This window comes from Vicia villosa, linkage group LG5 (genome assembly GCF_029867415.1).
Source record: "Vicia villosa cultivar HV-30 ecotype Madison, WI linkage group LG5, Vvil1.0, whole genome shotgun sequence".
NCBI lineage: Eukaryota > Viridiplantae > Streptophyta > Magnoliopsida > Fabales > Fabaceae > Vicia > Vicia villosa.
Genome location: NC_081184.1, coordinates 154575805 through 154594862, shown reverse-complemented (window position 1 = coordinate 154594862; position 19058 = coordinate 154575805). Strand labels below are relative to the sequence as shown.

General features: G+C 32.9%; 1 protein-coding gene, 1 long non-coding RNA gene and 2 other non-coding genes across 8 annotated transcripts; 1 reads left to right on the top strand and 3 right to left on the bottom strand.

Annotated features, from left to right (window-relative positions):
* The first annotated feature begins 3665 nt into the window (after positions 1-3665).
* Positions 3666-10786, top strand: LOC131603324 (uncharacterized). Of its 5 annotated transcripts, none has more exons than XR_009284294.1 (9): positions 3666-3849; positions 4222-4280; positions 7602-7726; positions 7810-7925; positions 8152-8387; positions 8734-9620; positions 9941-10069; positions 10307-10441; positions 10547-10786. It is a non-coding gene; the product is annotated as an uncharacterized LOC131603324 (long non-coding RNA). The 5 variants fall into 5 exon arrangements; XR_009284296.1 differs by adding an exon at positions 6398-6677 and having other exon boundaries at positions 4219-4280; positions 9941-10441; XR_009284295.1 differs by having other exon boundaries at positions 9941-10441.
* On the bottom strand, positions 6525-6685 carry LOC131608530 (U1 spliceosomal RNA). The gene has a single exon (XR_009285783.1). It is a non-coding gene; the product is annotated as a U1 spliceosomal RNA (small nuclear RNA).
* On the bottom strand, positions 8138-8329 carry LOC131608292 (U2 spliceosomal RNA). Its single transcript, XR_009285567.1, has one exon. It is a non-coding gene; the product is annotated as a U2 spliceosomal RNA (small nuclear RNA).
* LOC131603323 (cytochrome P450 716A75) lies at positions 9269-10629 on the bottom strand. The gene is made up of 3 exons (XM_058875620.1): positions 10280-10629; positions 9927-10114; positions 9269-9717 (listed from the first exon to the last, which is right to left on the bottom strand). Exons 1-3 carry the CDS (start codon positions 10551-10553, stop codon positions 9412-9414), a joined length of 768 nt encoding a protein of 255 aa, XP_058731603.1. The 5' UTR covers positions 10554-10629; the 3' UTR covers positions 9269-9411.
* Positions 10787-19058: the final 8272 nt, after the last annotated feature.

Sequence of the window (19058 nt, the reverse complement as noted above, 5' to 3'; positions counted from 1 at the left end):
GAGCAAGCAAATAGACAATTTTGAATTTTGAATTTCAGTAAAATAAACTTACTCTAAAATAGAAACTAAAATTGAGGAGCATCTCTGTTATCATATCCCGTTCATTTTGGCGTTGGTTTTGCGGAAATCCGAGTTACGGTGAACAAGATACGATCAAAACAACGACATTAATCGAATCGAGAAAACAATACTTTAAGCTAGATAAAAGAATTCTTAAAAATAAGATGAATGTAAGAATTTAACAAATTAATTGATAGAAATAACATACTGAAATTTGAGACGAAACTAAGAACATTTTTTTCGACAATAAATTTGATTCCAGAAGAGAAGTCTCCATAATTGCGATTTTTTTGTGTAAGCAGGAACTATATAAAAGGGAGAACTAAGAGTTCTTCAACCTTGATACACAAGATGGTGAATAATCGACACAAAACGATATTACAAACCAAATATGATTACGACATAAAAGAGAAAGGGTCTTTACTAAAATCGTAAAAACTATAATTAGAATGAGTAATATCACCGAAAGAAGACCACCTCCAAACCAATATTTTAATATTCCACACCATGTTGTTAATATTCCAAACCTCATTCCTAAAACAAAAACCATTTCTTGTCAACCATATAATCTAAGAAGTGACCAACCAAAACACCCCCAATTTGCCTTCTTTAATTCTTTTTACACGGCCATAAGAGTATCATTCCATAAAAAACGAAAGACACCCTTCCTCCACCAACCCCGAAAAATTCACCCAAGAAGCAATCTCCTTCCAAACTATCTTAATGAAATTAAACTTAAAAAAGATATGATCTTTATCTTCCAAGTTATTATCACAAAAAACACACATCAAGTTAGATAAAATAAAGTCGACACCTCTATACGTCAAGAGATCTTTAGTGGGTAGTCTATTAACAAAAAGTCTCCATCCGAAAGCTTTAATCTTGAAAGGTACCTTCATCTTCCAAATTATATCCAAAGCCCCATCACACCTATTGGGTGGACCATTAGGAATACGTGAAAAAACATAATGAGAATAACAAGAGGAACCCGTAAAACCCCTCTCCGGTTTAAGAGTCCAAGACATGGAATCCTTTACATCATGCACCCCTCTAAAAGCTTCTAATCGACCCTGCAAATCCAAAAAAAAGGTAAAATATTAGGCCCCTCTACGACGACAACGGGAATGCCCAGATCTCCCCACTTCCACACACCATCACACCAACCCCCATGTCCACCACCATAACTTTCTTCAACGAAGAAGCTAAATAAATCTTCGGAAAAGCCTCCATCAAAATAACATTCTCTAACCAACGAGCTTCCCGAAAGGGAGTATTAAAACCATTTCCAATTGTAAAGCAACAATTAGACACAATAGGATTCTTACAAGATGAAGAGAAAATTCCAATCTTTAAAATATCTCGCCACTAAAAGGAAAAAGAAGAAAGTTTGTAAGAATCACCTTCATAAAAGACTAACATTGATAAATCACCGTATCGGGCCTTCAACACCCCATACCACAAAGATTTGTGTCCTTGAATAATCCTCTATCTCCACTTGTTTAAAATAGCAAGATTGAACTCGACAATATTTTTTATCGCTAAACCCCCTTCATATAAGGTAAAGTCACCTCTTTCCAACTCACCTAATGAATCCTCCTCTTCTCTTCCACTCCCCCCACAAGAAGTTACTTTGAATCTTAGTAAATTCTTTTGCCACTTTAGCCGACATCTTGTAAAAAGAAAAAGTAAATATGGCTAGGGAACACAAAATAGACTTCAAAAGAGTAATCCTACCTCCAAGATTGAGAAAATGATTCTTCCACCCCGCTAATCAATTTCTCATTTTGTTCAAGAGAGGAGACCAAGAGGATTCCTTCCTAGAATTAAAACCAATTGGAATTCCGAGAAAGATAAAATTACTCTCTTCAATTTTGCAAGATAGGTAGAAAGCGGCGACTTCAAAAAATTAGGCTAGACATTAACTCCAATCAACTTGCTTTTATGAAAATTAATGCTGAGACCCGAAACAAGTTCAAAAGCCCTCAAAACGGTCTTCATTGCCTTCACATGCTTCCAAGACCCTTCTCCTACCAACAAAGTATCATCCGCAAATTGAAGAATATCCACCCCACAACTCCTTCGAATTACAAACTTCTCAAATTCACCAATTTCCGTTGATTTTCTAACCAACCTTGCAAGAGCCTCCGCCACTATAACAAAAAGAAAAGGCGATAAAAGACCGCCTTGTCTTAGGCCTTTCTTAACAACAAATTGCTTTGTTATATTTCCGTTAACCAACACCGACATGTTACTTTTGAAAATAAGAATCTCCATCCATTTCCTCCATTTCTCCCCAAAACCCATCCTCACCAACAAGTAACGAAGAAAGTTCCAAGACACTTTATCGTACGCTTTCTCAAAGTCTACTTTGAAAAGAAGACAAGAAGTATCCTCTTTTCTTGCATAATCAACCGCTTTGTTTGCCACTAAGACTCCATCGAACAATTGTCTTCCCGAAACAAACTCACTTGACGTGTGTCAGTGGGGTATGGATCATCTCCATTAATGGAGAGGATCTTAATCCGTGTCAGTGTAACACATTGTCCCTAGGATTATCTTTGTCTTTTCTTTTATTCATATTTGTGGCAAATGGATCTAATCCATCCATTCTATAGACATAGTCATTTTTTACCTCCTTTATTGCTAATATATAGTTCAATCAATATAAATAAATATTTACCGACTCTTTAAAGATTATAATCTAGCATGCAAAGAAACTTCATCTAATGTGTCAAATCACTCACACGAAGTATTTGAAAGTTTCGGTTTCCAAGAGCCGTAATAACGATACTTTGGAAAAGATGTTTTGAAGCATGGGACATTAAATGCACCAATCCTCAAAAACTGAAACGTTCTATATCGCCCCGTTCGAAGGTGATTGAAGGAGTGGTCGACACCCAATGCTGACATAACAATACCCCCGTTTTGTTGCGCACGAACAAGGACTTTGAGGGAAACTGTTATGAGTCGGTCATATCGACTGTGATCGACCATAGGGATTACTTTCCTTCAAGAATATTCCTGCAACACATGAGAATTGTCATCTAGATGATTGCGAAAGAACTCAACCGCATTCACATTCAACGTGTATATATATATATATATATATATATATATATATATATATATATATATATATATATATATATATATATATATGGAGGGAGAGATAGAGAGAGTGATAAAATGAGGAAACAAGTTTTCACTTTACTCTTCTTATTCATATACGGACTTAAACGTTGAAATGTTAAGATCTCCATTCCACCGCATTAAAAACTTTGATCCACCGTCAATATCGCTTTTGAACTCATTTCTAATTTTAGATCGAAACAATTACCAAATAGAGAATAAAAAAATATGTATTAATGGAAAGAGATTTAAAAATACATTAATGCGGGTAATATAAAAAACAGATTATTAGATAAGGTTTTTATAAGAGGTTTTTATAAGACTAACCATAATAATTGAATAAAAGAGAAGGTTTTTATAAGAGTTTAAGAAGATCTCAAATAATTAACTTATAAATAAATATAAATGATATAAGTGAATTATAGATTAATTATAAAATTGTAAGAATATAAGAATTTGGCGGGCAAAGGGAGTAGCAAATTCATAGAGCTCACTCTCTCACTCTTATTTTGTTCCCACCGCCAAATTAACCCTTTTTGTTATACTTTCTCAAAAACCCATTTTGTCAAAATCAAAACCATTCCTTTTTCTGTGGTCAAAGCTTCATCTGATATTGGGTCCTGCTGGATCAACTCACAACGCTTCAGTGTTCAATGTTTGGTAGTTTTTTGAATTTAACGCTTAGGGTTTCTTTCTTTGTTTGTTTGAATACACTTTATTTTCACAACTTGTTTTCAATTGATTTCAACACCCTCTCCATAATAGCTTAATAAATAGCTGATAGTATATACAGTAACAGTTTGATTTTTGTTTATTTTCTGTTATAAGTAGAGAATAGCTTATACATATAGCCATTTTACGATAAGCACTTATTTCAGTTGTTTATCCAAATAGGGCCTTATTTGGTCTAGGTTGAACTTATGATTGTGAATTTTGATATTGAATTAATATTCTTGAGACGGAACACCTCTTTGAGAATATATATGACTTTAGTACTTTGAGATTACTGATATCAAGTCATGCTCAAAGCAGGTATTAGAATTGAAAGAGCTCTGGGAAAATGATTTGAGACAAGGTTTACGACTATACAAGTAAGATTCCCACGACTTAGAAAATTGTTTCTTTTCTGTCCTTATTACGTTTTTTTTAACAATTTCCCTTCATTTCCTTCATTTATCTTATCCATGACAATTCAAAATGGAAGTATTTTGTTCAATCTGCTATTGAGATTACGTACGATTTCTTGTCTAGAACTGTTATTTCACATATGCAAACATACGAAAACCATAATGTTGTGCTGGATTAAATAAATACTTTCCTTTATTACTCAATTGCTTATTAGAATAAGAAATAAAGGATTGCCGACTTTGTTCTTGTAACGACAAGATAGACATGACATTCTTATATGAAATTGTAAACTGCAACACCTAGTTTGATTTGAGGCAAAAAAAGCTTTAATTTTGAAGCATCCAATTTGCTAGGAGGAGTATATCTAGATTAGAATAAAAAGAATTAATGATATCTTCCTTATAATCCTAATGTCCATTACTTGTTAAAATGCTGAAGGAATGCTAAGTACGGGCAAGCATTAGATAAATTTAAGTCAGTTTTAAGAACAAAGCCCGAGCCCGATGAAGTAGCACTGGAAAGTTAAAATGTTGCTTGTTGTTACTTGTTACTCTAAGCTAAACCAAGTAGATATGTTTGTTCACTTTACAAGTTGTATGTGTGCATTCCACTACTCTCCGGGTATATATGTTTGTTGGCTTTACAAATTGTATGTGCTGCATTCTACTAATTTGTATATGTAGTTTAAATCTCTCAACCACATCTTTTCTATGATTAGTGTTATAACATGCCATAAGTAGTTGGGGGAGTGCGAGTACAAAGTAAGCCATTTAAAAAACCTTTTCAACCGCATCTTGTCAACAATTAGTTTTATAACATGTTCCATCTTAATAGTATATATACTTTACCAATTTATATCCATTAAGTCCCACATTGGCTAGAATATCACACAAGCAAGTGTTTATAAATGTCTTACATGCTAGTTGGTTCGCCGAGCTGAGTAGCGCCAGCTTGTGACCCATGTGGGGGCATCAAGGAGATGGAACATGGCTAAGGCTCAACAGGTTGGTCTGGTGGTCATGACAGTGGAGGGATCACGGGCCGCTGCACCTCCAGGCCACAACACCTAGTGAGCCTAGCACCTTGAACCATCTCTTTTGGCGCTAGTTCTCTTTTGATAAACTGCTTTTCTGCTGTTCTCGTACTGTATTTTGCCTAGCATTTCATAATAATGGTGTTTTGCCACCATTTGCTTAGCACACATTGGAATTAATTAAATGAAATATCCACCGTCATAGAATGATATCATTTGGTTTTTTATTTTGATATGAAAGCCATAACACTTTCAGCCTCTGCTTATGGATCTTAAGACAGTAGAAGGAAATACTTCATCTTAAGAAAAATACTTTATTTATTTGCTAGGCCTTTGATAGATCATTATTTGCTAAGGCGATTGACATAGCCTTTGGACCCTTTTGATCCATATGCAAATGATATCAAGTTTCTTCATTCATCTTATTTGATTCCTTATGTTGATCTAACTGGATATGTTGGAGCCAATCCACTCTAAATGCTACACCTAGACAGGTATAAATTGTGGATGTTGTTGCTGTTGTGATTATATATTACAACCGTTAGTTTATATATTACAACCGCAATTGTTGATTGCATACAACCATTTAAAAGTCTATGCCTATCACTACTAGACATGCAATAATGTTGCACGTATTGTATGAGCTAGTCGTAGGTCTTCTATGAGTAGAATCAGGCCAAAATGCCTTCTCTGGCAACATTCTTGCTGGTGACAAATATTAACTATCATATTCACTATCTTAAGAAAACATGCTTGTTTATAGAATAAGGATCAGAAGATAAAAAAACATAAAGATAGTATAAGAATATTAAGTAAACAAAGAGTTAGATCAAAACACATTTGCTCAGCATAGTGAGTTATATGAGTAAAGACTATTTGAAAAGCAAGCTACACGTTTAGAATGTTCACACACTTTCTTATCTGTTATTCTTTTCAATACATCATGCAAGCTACACATTTAGAATGTTCACACACATAAACCTTATTGAAAATACTTCAAAGTCCATAGTAACCTGATTAGTAAGAGTCCACAAACATTTGATGTAGGATCCAAAGCAACAAATTATATGAGGATCAAGAAATTCTACAGGGGGCCGCGCGAATGAAGGCCCCACAGCAACAAATTATATGAGGATCAAGAAATTCTATGAAGAAAATTTTTATATTTGAACAGGAGGGGGCCGCGCGAACGCAGGCCCCCACAGCAGCAAATTATGATGTAGGTTCCACCACTTGGGTAGACCTTAGGATAGCACCCCTCCTAAGTGCAATGGAGGTCACTCTCCTAGGCCATGGTCCTTCATGATCAACCATTGACCCCATCCAGGTAAGTAGTTTGATATGGTGGTATTCATGTTCTTTTGTACTCTTGCTTATCTCAATACATCTCACATTCTTTCGATGTGGGACTCAACTACTAGTAGCCAATGTATTTCCCACCCTCTTTTACTGCTGCTTTTTATTTTTCACTTCAAAGTGACCAACTTCAAGCATGACAGGTTCACTTTGGCTTTTATTATTGAATTGGATATTTCCTTGTTACTTTTAGTTGAATTGAGAACTGGTATTTGCACATCAAATTTAAGAAAAACATCTGGATGACTTTTAACTTTCCTATTGATGTGTTTAATACGGAGATCTTTCACCAGACAACTGGATAAATACTAACTACCCTATTCTACACCACTGAATCATCAAAAAACTATATAGACATTAACTCCGAACTTGTGCTGAAGTTGGTTTTTTGTTGCGTAACATGCAGTCATATGGTGCACATGATTTCACGAAAGCAACTACACTTACAAATTAGTCAATAACTTTATCAAAGAAAGTGATTAATTTAGAGTGTGGTCTTAGTACTTCAAATGCAGAAAAGTAGAATTCAGCTTTGCTTTCTACTTTTAAGTAATTAGCTTATAAAAAATTCTAAGTATTGTTATAACATTCTCTCTCCTTTACATCTCCATTGGAAATGGTTCATTTAGACTTAAGACTGAGTAGTCACGTCAACTATTATGTTGAATGTATTTTATATACCGCGTTCATGAACTTGGAGAATTTGTGATGTTCAAGTATTTAATAAGAAATAACCGTTTGTGTGGGCTAATGAAAGCATACTGTTTGAGGTGACTAAGGAATTGATTGGTTTAGCAGTATGATTGCATTGCATATTGATTGAATGATAATTTATGGGATTAGTATTGGTCATGTTAGTTTTTTGTAGGTCTTTGATTTATTTGTATTGTGATAGAGTGATGGTGCCAAAAGTGATGGTTGTGATAGAGGGAGATTGTCTGGTTCACATACATTTTCTGCTCAAAGTGATTTTGTTCATGCAAAGTGGCCCTCATTTTCTGCAGCAACAAAATAAAATAGGTAATAACTCTTATCCTCTCTTTTTCGTTTAAATCTCAGCCAAATTTTGTTACCTAATAATTTTGAAATATATCATTTGTTAGAACAAGACTGAATCTAGAGTTTCCTAAAATGCTAAAAACTAAATCAGAAAAAGGGATATGGAGTGAGTGCCAGAGCTGGCCTTTAAGCAAGTTGTTTTGTACCTGAATTCTAAAAGGTATGTGGACACTTTCAACTCTGTTGTGCCTGTTATTATAACATGTTTTAAATAGAGTCAAAGTAAATATAACTTATTCATTTGTGATGGAATACCTGGATTCATACAAAAAATAAAATTTATTTAATCATTATTTGAACGGTCTGCACTACACAGATGATAGCAGATGTATAGTTTAATAGAAATGAAGATTAAAATTTGAACTAGGTTTGGTGGGGTGTGCCAGGCTATTGCAATAGTGCAACGCAAAAGCGACACTTGAGGCCCAATAGCAAGCTATTGTGGTGGACTCTCCCCTCAAGAAATAAATTTAATATCGTGTGGACCATTGGCCCACATATCAGATATTAAACTGATAAGAACAGATACTACACTTGATCTTAGCCAAAAGGCCGAGGTGGGACTCTTATGCACCAACTTGGAGACTACATATTTCCCTTTCCTTTCATAACGAATCACAACGTAAGTCCAAGATCTCTCTATTGATTCTAAATATTTTATGCAATTCTCGATATGTCTAGTTCTAGGGGTAAACAATTAAATGGTGAGTCAAACATCCTTAATGCAAAGGACAAGTTGAGGAGTTTTAGATGTTTTGATATTAATGGCTAGGTATTGTAGCAAGCACAACCAACTTTGTCCAGATATAGATTTTAGGTTCGATTCTATAATGATTCCAATTATCACTTCCCTCTTCTTTTCTATCTATAACACAAATTTTCATCATAGTGTATTTAAGAAAAACAATTTTTATATCATAATTACATCAATAACTCATTCTCGTCACTTCCATTTGCCTACCTGACAGCATCACAGGTACTACATATATCAGTTGCAAATGAAGTGTGTAAGTAAAACACCCGCGGTCATAGAAGGACAACATTTGGTTATTTGTTTGCTATGAAAGCCATAACACTTTCAGCCTCTGCTTATGGATCTTAAGACAGTGGAGGGAAATACTTCATCTTAAGAGGGAGACTTTAATACAATAACTTGGAGTCTACAAGTGTTCCTGTCAGCACAACTATGATTTAGCTTGCTCTTATGTAACAGTAATTAAAAACCAAGAGGGGGACTGTCTAGTTCACATACATTTTCTGCTCAAAAAGATTTCATCCATGCAAAGATAAGTGACTCTCACTTTCTACATATTGCCTGCAACATCAAAATTACACCCAAACATTTATACTATAAGCCTTTTAAATAAGTTGTTTATCTAAACGAAGTCTTATTTGATTTATATTGAGCTTACATTTGTGGATTTTGATATTGCATAAAAATTCTGGTGATGATGAACCACCGCGTTGAATATGTATGACTTTAGTACTTTGAGACCAATGATATCATTTCATGCTCAAAACAGGTAATTGGATGCTTCTATGGTTGTAGAATTTGGTTATACATCAAAAATATGAAATAACATTCAAACCTTACAGTTTACTACTATAAGATGAAAGCTTCATAAATAAAGCTTCTTATCAATATACTATGATGTGTAATTGGAAGGATGAAGTTGAATTGGAAGTCCTTTTTCAGGTTCTAGCATAGGATCATACTTGAAATTCTCATCAGGATTAACTAAATCCCACTTGAAACGTTTCACAATATTATGCATAAACACAAGTATCTCTAGCCGAGCAAACTCTTGTCCCAAACACATTCTAGGTCCTCCTCCAAATGGAACATATGAATAAGGTACTGGTCCTTCTCCTTCAAATCTTGATGCATCAAATTTTTCAGGATTTGTAAACAGTGTTGGATCCATGTGTGTCGTATGAGTGTTCCAATGCAACTGTCAAAAACACCACACACATATGCTTTATCATTAATACAATTGTTTTATATGAAGCATGGATACGACACGAACACTGACACGTCAACACAAGTGTTGGTGTTGTGTCGGTGTCTGACACTGACACTAACACGGACACACCTTTTTTTGTGTCGGTGCTACATAGTTTGTTTTACTAGGATCTTAATAATGATGCATGATTAACATACCTTCCAATCAATAGGGATGTTATAATCAGCATAGGTCAAATCCTTCATAGCATTTCTATAAGCGCCGCCGACGGGTGGCGACAGCCTCAAAACTTCAGATGCAACATTCCAAGAGTATTTCATTTTTTGAACATCCTCCCATTGTAATAACTCTCCTTCCTCTTTCCCTTGGCTAATTTCAAGTTGTTCTGTCATTAGAAAAAAAAGACAATTTCAACATTTATCCTAATGAAAATTTTATTAAAAGTTCTCGTGTTCCAACATCCAGTCTATTGCATTGTACAAAAGATCAGTGCAACAGACTTAAAAGTCGGAACATCGTGAAATGAGTATTCGAATGTTTCAGTGAGAACCTTTCAACACTTGTTCATAAACATCAGGCAAATTTCCGAGATACTTCATGATCAATGAGATTACTAATCTGGAAGTGTCATGGCCGGCGAAAAGAAGTAGTAACATGTTATCAAGAATCTCCACTTCACTCATAAACCTTCCACTTGTGTCAGGTGTAACAAGTAAGTGTGATAGAAGGTCTTGTGTAGGTGAAGCTTTCTTTTCTTCCAAATCCACTTTCCTTTTCTTCATAATCAATTTGATTTCTTTCTTTATTTCATCTGCAGCTTTCATTGCCGTATGAAACCTTGTTCCAGGAAAATTGATGGAGAAGCTAATGACCCCTTTGAGAAATTTCAACTACAACTTCATATTCAAACTACATACTCATTATGTATCTAATCTTTGATGTTGCCACTATCAAAGACAGATTTGATGATAATGATATAGAAAAGGAATAAACAGTGTTTAGAACATAGATAATGTTTGTACAATTAAAGTTTTAACATTTAAGATACCTAGTTCAAAATAGTGGTTGATGTTTTATTGAATTTGGTTAGTGGTATTAATCATGATTGTGTTCATTGACATTGTTAACCAAATAGTGTTTTTATCAAGCTAAATGAATGGTTAAAGAAAGGTATATGATTAACAAAACACTCAATTTTGATGTATCAATTAACCAAATTCAATATGCTAATAACCACTTAAGCTTCATTAAGTAATGTTGAATTTTGAGATCTAGTAATATGATTTCTCAGTATATGTTTCTTCAGTTAGACTAAAATGGATTTTTTTCAGTAGTGAAGCTAAAAGGAAGTGAAGTAACATCAAACAAGGTGTATACATGGGTATAAATGAACCGACAAATGGTGATAGAACACTAAAATGCTACTATATAGTGGAATGCATATGCACATGCCATGACAATGACATACTACATAAACACACCATAATAAAAAGGAACATAAAAAATTTAAAACTAATATTAGTCTATAAATAATATTAACATTAGAGAAAAGAAATTATCTATTGTTAAGAATACTGAATATAGAGAGATAGAAGAGACTGGTAGTATATAATTTTTCGTAAAACGATTGGTGTGTTTTACATATACCATGAAGTGGTATTTATAGTATTGAGGTTTCATCATTTGCTGTGCATATATGTTACTGTGCCAAGTTGAAGACTGTTCATTGGTATTTCAAAATAGTTGTCATAATGATTACTTATTATTATAACACTCCCCCTTTTTGAAATATTTGTCGTAGTGCTCCGTTGAAGTCTTGTTGAGACGAATCCTATGGGAACATAAGTTGCCTCGTTAAAAACCTTATTAGGAAAAATCCATTGGGATAAAAACCTTAATAAGGGAAAAAGAGTACAACATTATGCTCCCCCTCGACAGAACACATGTAGGTCCCTTTTAAAGATCTCGAAGGTGACGCATTCCAATATTTTGTACATGCTTCTTGAAAATTGATGTAGGAAGTGCCTTTTTAAAGAGATCTGCCACGTTATCACTTGAACGAATATACTGAATATCAACCTCTTTGTTTTTTTCCAGTTCTTGTGTGAATGAGAAAAACTTCGAACGGATATGCTTGGTTCTGTCACTTTTTATGTAACCTTCTTTCATCTGGGTAACACATGCGACATTGTCTTCATACAAAATTGTTGGATTATTATCAATTGGTAAACCAGACGCTCCTTGGATATGTCGAGTTACCGATCGTAACCATCTACACTATTTGCTTGCTTCATGAAGGGCAATTACTTCTGCATGATTTGAAGAAGTTGCTACAAGAGTTTGCTTTTGAGATCTCCATGATATTGCAGTGTTGCCATATGTGAATATATATCCAGTTTGTGATTTAGCATTATGTGGGTCTGACAAATATCCTGCATCTGCATAACCAAGCAAAACTGGTTTTGTATTGTTAGAATAAAATAAACCAAGATCAGATGTACCTCGAAGATATCGAAATTTATGCTTTATTCCTTTTCAATGTCTTTTAGTAGGGCATGAACTAAATCTTGCTAGTAAGTTCACTGCAAAAGCTATATCGGGTCATGTATAGTTAGCAAGGTACATGAGTGCCCCAATGGCACTGAGGTATGGAACTTCTGCGCCAAGATCCTCTTCGTTACTTTCCTTAGGCCTAAAAGGATCCTTTTCAATATTAAGGGTTCTACCCATCATTGGACTACTCAGAGGATTTGCCTTGTCCATGTTGAACCTTCTCAATACCCTTTCTGTATAATTTGATTGGTGTACTAATATACCATTTTTAGTGTGCTCAATCTGTAAACCAAGGCAGAATCTGGTTTTTCCCAAATCTTTCATTTCAAATTCTTTCTTTAAATAATTTTTTGCTTCTTTGATTTCTTTATTAGTCCCAATGATATTCAAATCATCAACATAAACAGCAATTATTACAAATTCGGATATTGTTTTTCTTATAAAAACACAAGGACACCTTCTTTAAGTAAATATTCACTTAGTCTATTGTACCACATGCGCCCGGATTGTTTTAATCCATACAATGACCTCTGCAACTTAATTGCATACATTTCTCTAGGTTTTGATGTCTCAGGCATTTTAAATCCTTCTGGGATTTTCATGTATATATCAGTATCAAGTGATCCATTTTAATAAGCAGTAACAACATCCATAAGATACATATCAATATTGTTAAATACTGATAAACCAATTAAATAACGAAAAGTAATGGCATCCATAACAGGAGAATATGTTACCTCATAATCAATTCCTGGTCTTTGGTAAAAAGCTTCTGCAACGAGATGAACTTTGTATTTGACAATCTCATTTTTCTCATTTCGTTTTCTTACAAAAACCCATTTATACCCAACAGGTTTCACACCTTTAGGTAGAGCCACAATAGAGCCAAATACTTTTCGATTATTAAGAGAATTTAACTCAGTATCTATAGCATCTTTCCAATTTTTCCAGTCATGTCTATTTTGACATTCATTTATAGTTCGTAGTTCTGGATCATCATTAATAATTTCACATGCAATGGAAAATGAAAATATTTCATCTATATTCATACTTTTTCGGTTCCACAAATTTCCCGTATCAACATAATTAATTGAAATCTCAAGATCATTCTTATTTCTAGTTTCACTATCAATGATCTCATTTTCATCATCTTGAGCTTCTTCGAGAGCACACTTTTCAATTTTGTATTTATCATTATCTAGTGTCTTTTCAAGATCACTTTCAATCATATTCACCTTTTCTGTTCTCTTTCTTTTTCGGGGATTTTTGTCTTTGGATCCCATAGGTCGGCCACGTTTCAAGTGTGCCTTAGATGTACTTGCTTCATTATTTTGATTTGAAATCTCAATCCTAGTTGGGACATTTATAGCCGGTACATGTGACTTTGTTACTCTTTTAAATCAGTAAATGAATCTGGCAATTCATTTGCTAAATCTTGTAAGTGAACTATTTTCTTTACATTTTCTTCCCACGACCTATTATATGGGTCCAAATGTAATAAATGAGGTACATACCATGTTATGTCATTTTCTGATTTTTTATTCTCTCCCCTTAGAGTTTGAAATATTGTTTCGTCAAAATGACAATCAGCAAATCTTGCCTGAAAAACATCACCTGTTAAAGGTTCAAGATATCTAATAATAGATGGTGATTCATACCTCACATATATACCTATTCTCCTTTGAGGACCCATCTTTGTTCTTTGTGGTGGTGATTTTGGGACATATACTGCACATCCAAAAATCTTTAAATGAGAAATATTTGGTTCCTTACCAATTGCAAGTTGATAAGGGGTATGTTTATGATCAGCACTTGGCCTTAGACGGATGAGTGCTGCAGCATGTAAAATTGCATGACCCCAAACATTAACTGGTAGTTTAGTTCTCATTATTAATGGTCTAGCAATGTATTGAAGACATTTGATTAATGACTTAGCTAAACCATTTTGTGTATGTATATGAGGAACATGATGTTCAACAGTAATACCAATTGACATGCGATAATTATTAAATGATTCAGATGTAAATTCACCAGCATTGTCAAGTCTAATTTTCTTTATAGTACAATCAGGAAATTGAGCTCTAAGTTTAATTATTTGTGCAAGAAATTTTGCAAATGCCATATCACGACTTGACAACAAGCATACACATGACCATCTACTAGAAGCATCAATTAATACCATAAAATACCTGAGTGGTCCTGACGGTGGATGGATAGGTCCACATATGTCTCCTTGAATTCTTTCAAGAAATACAGGCGATTCTTTCTGAATCTTTTCTGGTGAATGCTTTGTTATTAGTTTGCCAAGAGAGCAAGCTTCACATGGTTTATCATCTTGTGTAAGTTTTAAACTTTTCAATGGATGACCATGTGTACTTTCAACTATTTTACGCATCATTGTTGAACTAGGGTGACCTAAACGGTCATGCCATAAAATCACAATTTTGGGATCTTCTTTTACTACTAAATTGCATTCAATTTCATGTATATATGTGTAATGTAAACCAGAAGGCAATTTTGGTAGTTTTTCTAAAATTTTCTTCTTTCCCAAAACATTAGAAGTAATATTAATGTATTTCATATTACCTTCAGTTGCAGTTTCAGTATCATATCCTTGACGATATATGTCATTAAAACTCAACAAATTTCGCTTTGATTTTGGAGAGTATAAAGCATTGTTAATGACAAATTTTGTCCCATTTGGTAATATGAACATAGCATTACCTGTTCCTTCAATCAAATCTGCAAGACCTGAGATTGTATTTATTATACCTTTAGTGAGATTTATTTCAGTAAAATATTTCTTACTTTTGAGGATTGTGTGTGTAGTTCCACTGTCCGGAATGCAAATGTCTTTGACATGTTCCATGTATAACCTTCTAGTGTAGTAAACACTTCTGATAGAAACGATCGTGCTGATAACATGTTAAGAATACTGAATATAGAGAGATAGAAGAGACTGGTAGTATATAATTTCTCGTAAAACGATTGGTGTGTTTTACATATATCACGAAGTGGCATTTATAGTATTGAGGTTTCATCATTTGTTGTGCATATATGTTACTGTGCCAAGTTGAAGACTGTTCATTGGTATTTCAAAATAGTTGTCATAATGATTACTTATTATTATAACATCTATAAATATTTCAAGGGAAGTTTGTTTGATACTATTATGGTTTTTTTTTGTTTTGTAAATTTTTTTATATATAGAAAAATTTATATGAGAAAAAAGGAAATACTGACAGTGTAAAATATATTTACACTCTCAACCAATGAGGAACATACATCACAATAAATTGCAAAAATCTTGTGAAAAACTCCCAAATCAACCTTGATCTTGGAAGAAAACTCCAACTTGATTTGTCTTGAAACCTCCAAAGAATTCACAACCCAATTGAGTACAACCAACCTAATTGGACCTTATCAAACTATCTCTTGATCACAGAATAAAAATAATTATGTATAGTTGTTGTATGTATGCAATGAGAAAGGATGAAGATGATGAAAATTCTTTGTATGTTTATGGTTTCCAATCATTTTGAAATGATGCATGAATGCTTTTATATGTGTGTGTGTGTGTGAAAGAAGTAACATAAAAAACAGATTTGCAAAATTACACTTTTGAACATTTTAAGTTAGGGGAGTCAACTCATAGGAGTTGGGGAGTTGACCCATGCAAACTAGAAGTCGACTCCAAGAGGACAAAGAATTTTTGACAAAAAATGCTACATAAGGAGTCGACCCACAACTCGAGGGAGTCGACCTATTAGTGTTGTGTGTCAACCCATATTGCATATGTATCGACCCATCAGAGGCATGGAATTTTGTTCAAAAAATATTTCAGTAGGAGTCGACCTACAACTCGAGGGATTCGATCCATTCACGTGATGTGTTGACTCATAACACTTGTGCATCGACTCGTAAGTGGTAGAGATTTTGATTTCAATTTTTCTCTATAGGGAGTCGACTCCTAACATGAATGTGTCGACTTCTACCATAATTTTTCATGAAAAATCATATTTTTGACTTACTTTATAAGTGTCATAAAATGAAAGTGCATCCCTAGATATAAAGAGAAAAGGTCCAATGTACAAATACTAAATACTACATAGTTTTGACATCATTCTAAATATCTAAGAGAATAGTGCATTCACAAGAGATATGGAGGAATCATCTAAAGTCAAATCCCTCTCGAAAACTATAGATGTCTGGAGGGATTAATGATAACCCTCGTTTTGTTGCGCACGAACAAGGGCTTTGGAGGAAATTGTTATGGGTCGGTCATATCGATCGTGATCGACCACCTTGAAGGGGTTACTTTCCTTCAAGACTTTTCTTGCAACACATGAGAATTGTCATCTAGATGATTTCGAAGGAACTCAGCCGCATTCACATTCAACGATTCTTCGCAATTAGCCACTGTAAAATAAAGAGTTATATATATATATATATATATATATATATATATATATATATATATATATATATATATATATATATATATATATATATATATATATATATATATATATATGAGGAGGGTTATATTTACCCCAAGAGTAAGTTATTATAACTTACTCCACATCTTGACCATTTATTATTTTCAATCTATTGGTTAAAAATAATAAGGACTAGTTTTCTCCCTCCACATTTAATTACTTTTTTTTTTTACCATTAGATTGAAAATAATAAATGATCAAGATGTGGAGTAAGTTATAATAACTTACTCTTGGAGTAAATATAACCCTCCTCTATATATATTAAATGAAAAGAGAAGTGAACTGATTTTTAAAAACGGTTAAATATGAGTTTTAAGCTTTTAATATTAAGAGGAACGATTCATTAATTGAGATTTAAGATAATGGAGTAGGTTAGTGATAGAGTGGCAAAGGTAGTGGTAGTAATTATTACTTTATTACTAATTAATTAATATAATAAATAATAAATAACAAAATATTCATTAATAATGCTAAATAATTATTGATAAATAAAATTACTCAAATAACCTTAATTTTGACTCCAAAATATATTTTAATGACTTAATAACTTTAATTAATAAGATGAGTTTGTATAATTATTATTCATTTTAAAATTAATAGCTAATTTTAAATTTTGATACATATCTAAATACAATTTACTATATCGTTTCAAATAAATTTACTTGTGCGGCCGATATATATATATATATATATATATATATATATATATATATATATATATATATATATATATATATATATATATATATATATATATATATATATATATATATATATATATATATATATATATATATATATATATATATATATATATATATATATATATATATATAGGGGACGACTCAAGTGAGAATACTTGGTTATTATGAGAAATGAGAACAATGGATCACGACCATTAAATTTTGATTTTGTTGATTTTAATGGACTGGATTGATTTCTCTGTCTAGGATCCTTAATCTACTGTCATTGCTTTTGAACTAATTTTTATTTTTAGATCGAAACAATTATCAAATAGAATAAAACAATATGTATTAATAGAAAGAGATTTAAAATTACATTAACGTTGGTAATATAAAAAGCAGATTATTTTTGTGACTAACCATAATAATTGAATAAAAGAGAAGGTTTTTATAAGAGTTTAAGAAGATCTCAAATAATTAGCTTATAAATAAATATATAAATATAAATGATATAAATGATTTATAGATTAATTATAAAATTGTAAGAATATAAGAATTTGGCGGGCAAAGGGAGTGGCAAATTCATAGAGCTCACTCTCTCACTCTTATTTTGTTCCCACCGCCAAATAAACCCTTTTTGTTATACTTTCTCAAAAACCCATTTTGTCAAAATCAAAACCATTCCTTTTTCTGTGGTCAAAGCTTCATCTGATATTGGGTCCTGCTGGATCAACTCACAACGCTTCAGTGTTCAATGTTTGGTAGTTTTTTGAATTTAACGCTTAGGGTTTCTTTCTTTGTTCGTTTGAATTCACTTATTCAAAGCGTTTATAGAAACTATATATCTCATTTTCACAATTTGTTTTCAATTGATTTCAACACCCTCTCCATAATACCTTAAAAAATACCTGATAGTATACATAATAATAGTTTCATTTTTGTTTATTTTCTGTTATAGAGAATAGCTTATACATATAACCATTTTACGATAAGCACTTATTTAAGTTGTTTATCCAAATAGGGCCTTATTTGGTCAAGGTTGAACTTATGATTGTGAATTAATATTCTTGAGATGGAACACCTCTTTGAGAATATATGTGACTTTAGTACTTTGAGATTACTGATATCAAATCATGCTCAAAGCAGGTAATTAGAATTGAAAGAGCGCCGGGAAAATGATTTGAGAAGAAGGCTTACGACTATACAAGTAAGATTCCCTCGCCTCAGAAAATCGTTTTTTTTTCCCTGTCCTTATTACGTTTTTTTTAACAATTTCCCTTCATTTATCTTATCCATGACAATTCAAAATGGAAGTATTTTGTTCAATCTGCTATTGAGATTACTTACGATTTCTTGTCTAGAACTGTTATTTCACATAAGCAAACATACGAAAACCATAATGTTGTGGTCGATTAAATAAATATTTTCCTTTATTACTCAATTGCTTATTAGAATAAAAAATAAAGGATTGTTGACTATGTTCTTGTAGCTACACATTTAGAATGTTCACACACTTTCTTGTAGGGGTGGCAAAATGGATGGATTGGATGGATTTGGATTGAATTGTTAATGGATGGATCAAAGCGATCCAATA

What these genes read in the sequence shown, in the direction of transcription:
- LOC131603323 (XM_058875620.1), bottom strand. Translation starts at nt 10,553, where the DNA reads ATGAAAGCTGCAGATGAAATAAAGAAAGAAATCAAATTGATTATGAAG. An exon ending in TTATGAACAAGTGTTGAAAG is followed by an intron (nt 10,115 to 10,279) that starts GTTCTCACTGAA and finishes TTCTAATGACAG; the next exon opens with AACAACTTGAAATTAGCCAA. An exon ending in ACATCCCTATTGATTGGAAG is followed by an intron (nt 9,718 to 9,926) that starts GTATGTTAATCA and finishes TGTTTTTGACAG; the next exon opens with TTGCATTGGAACACTCATAC.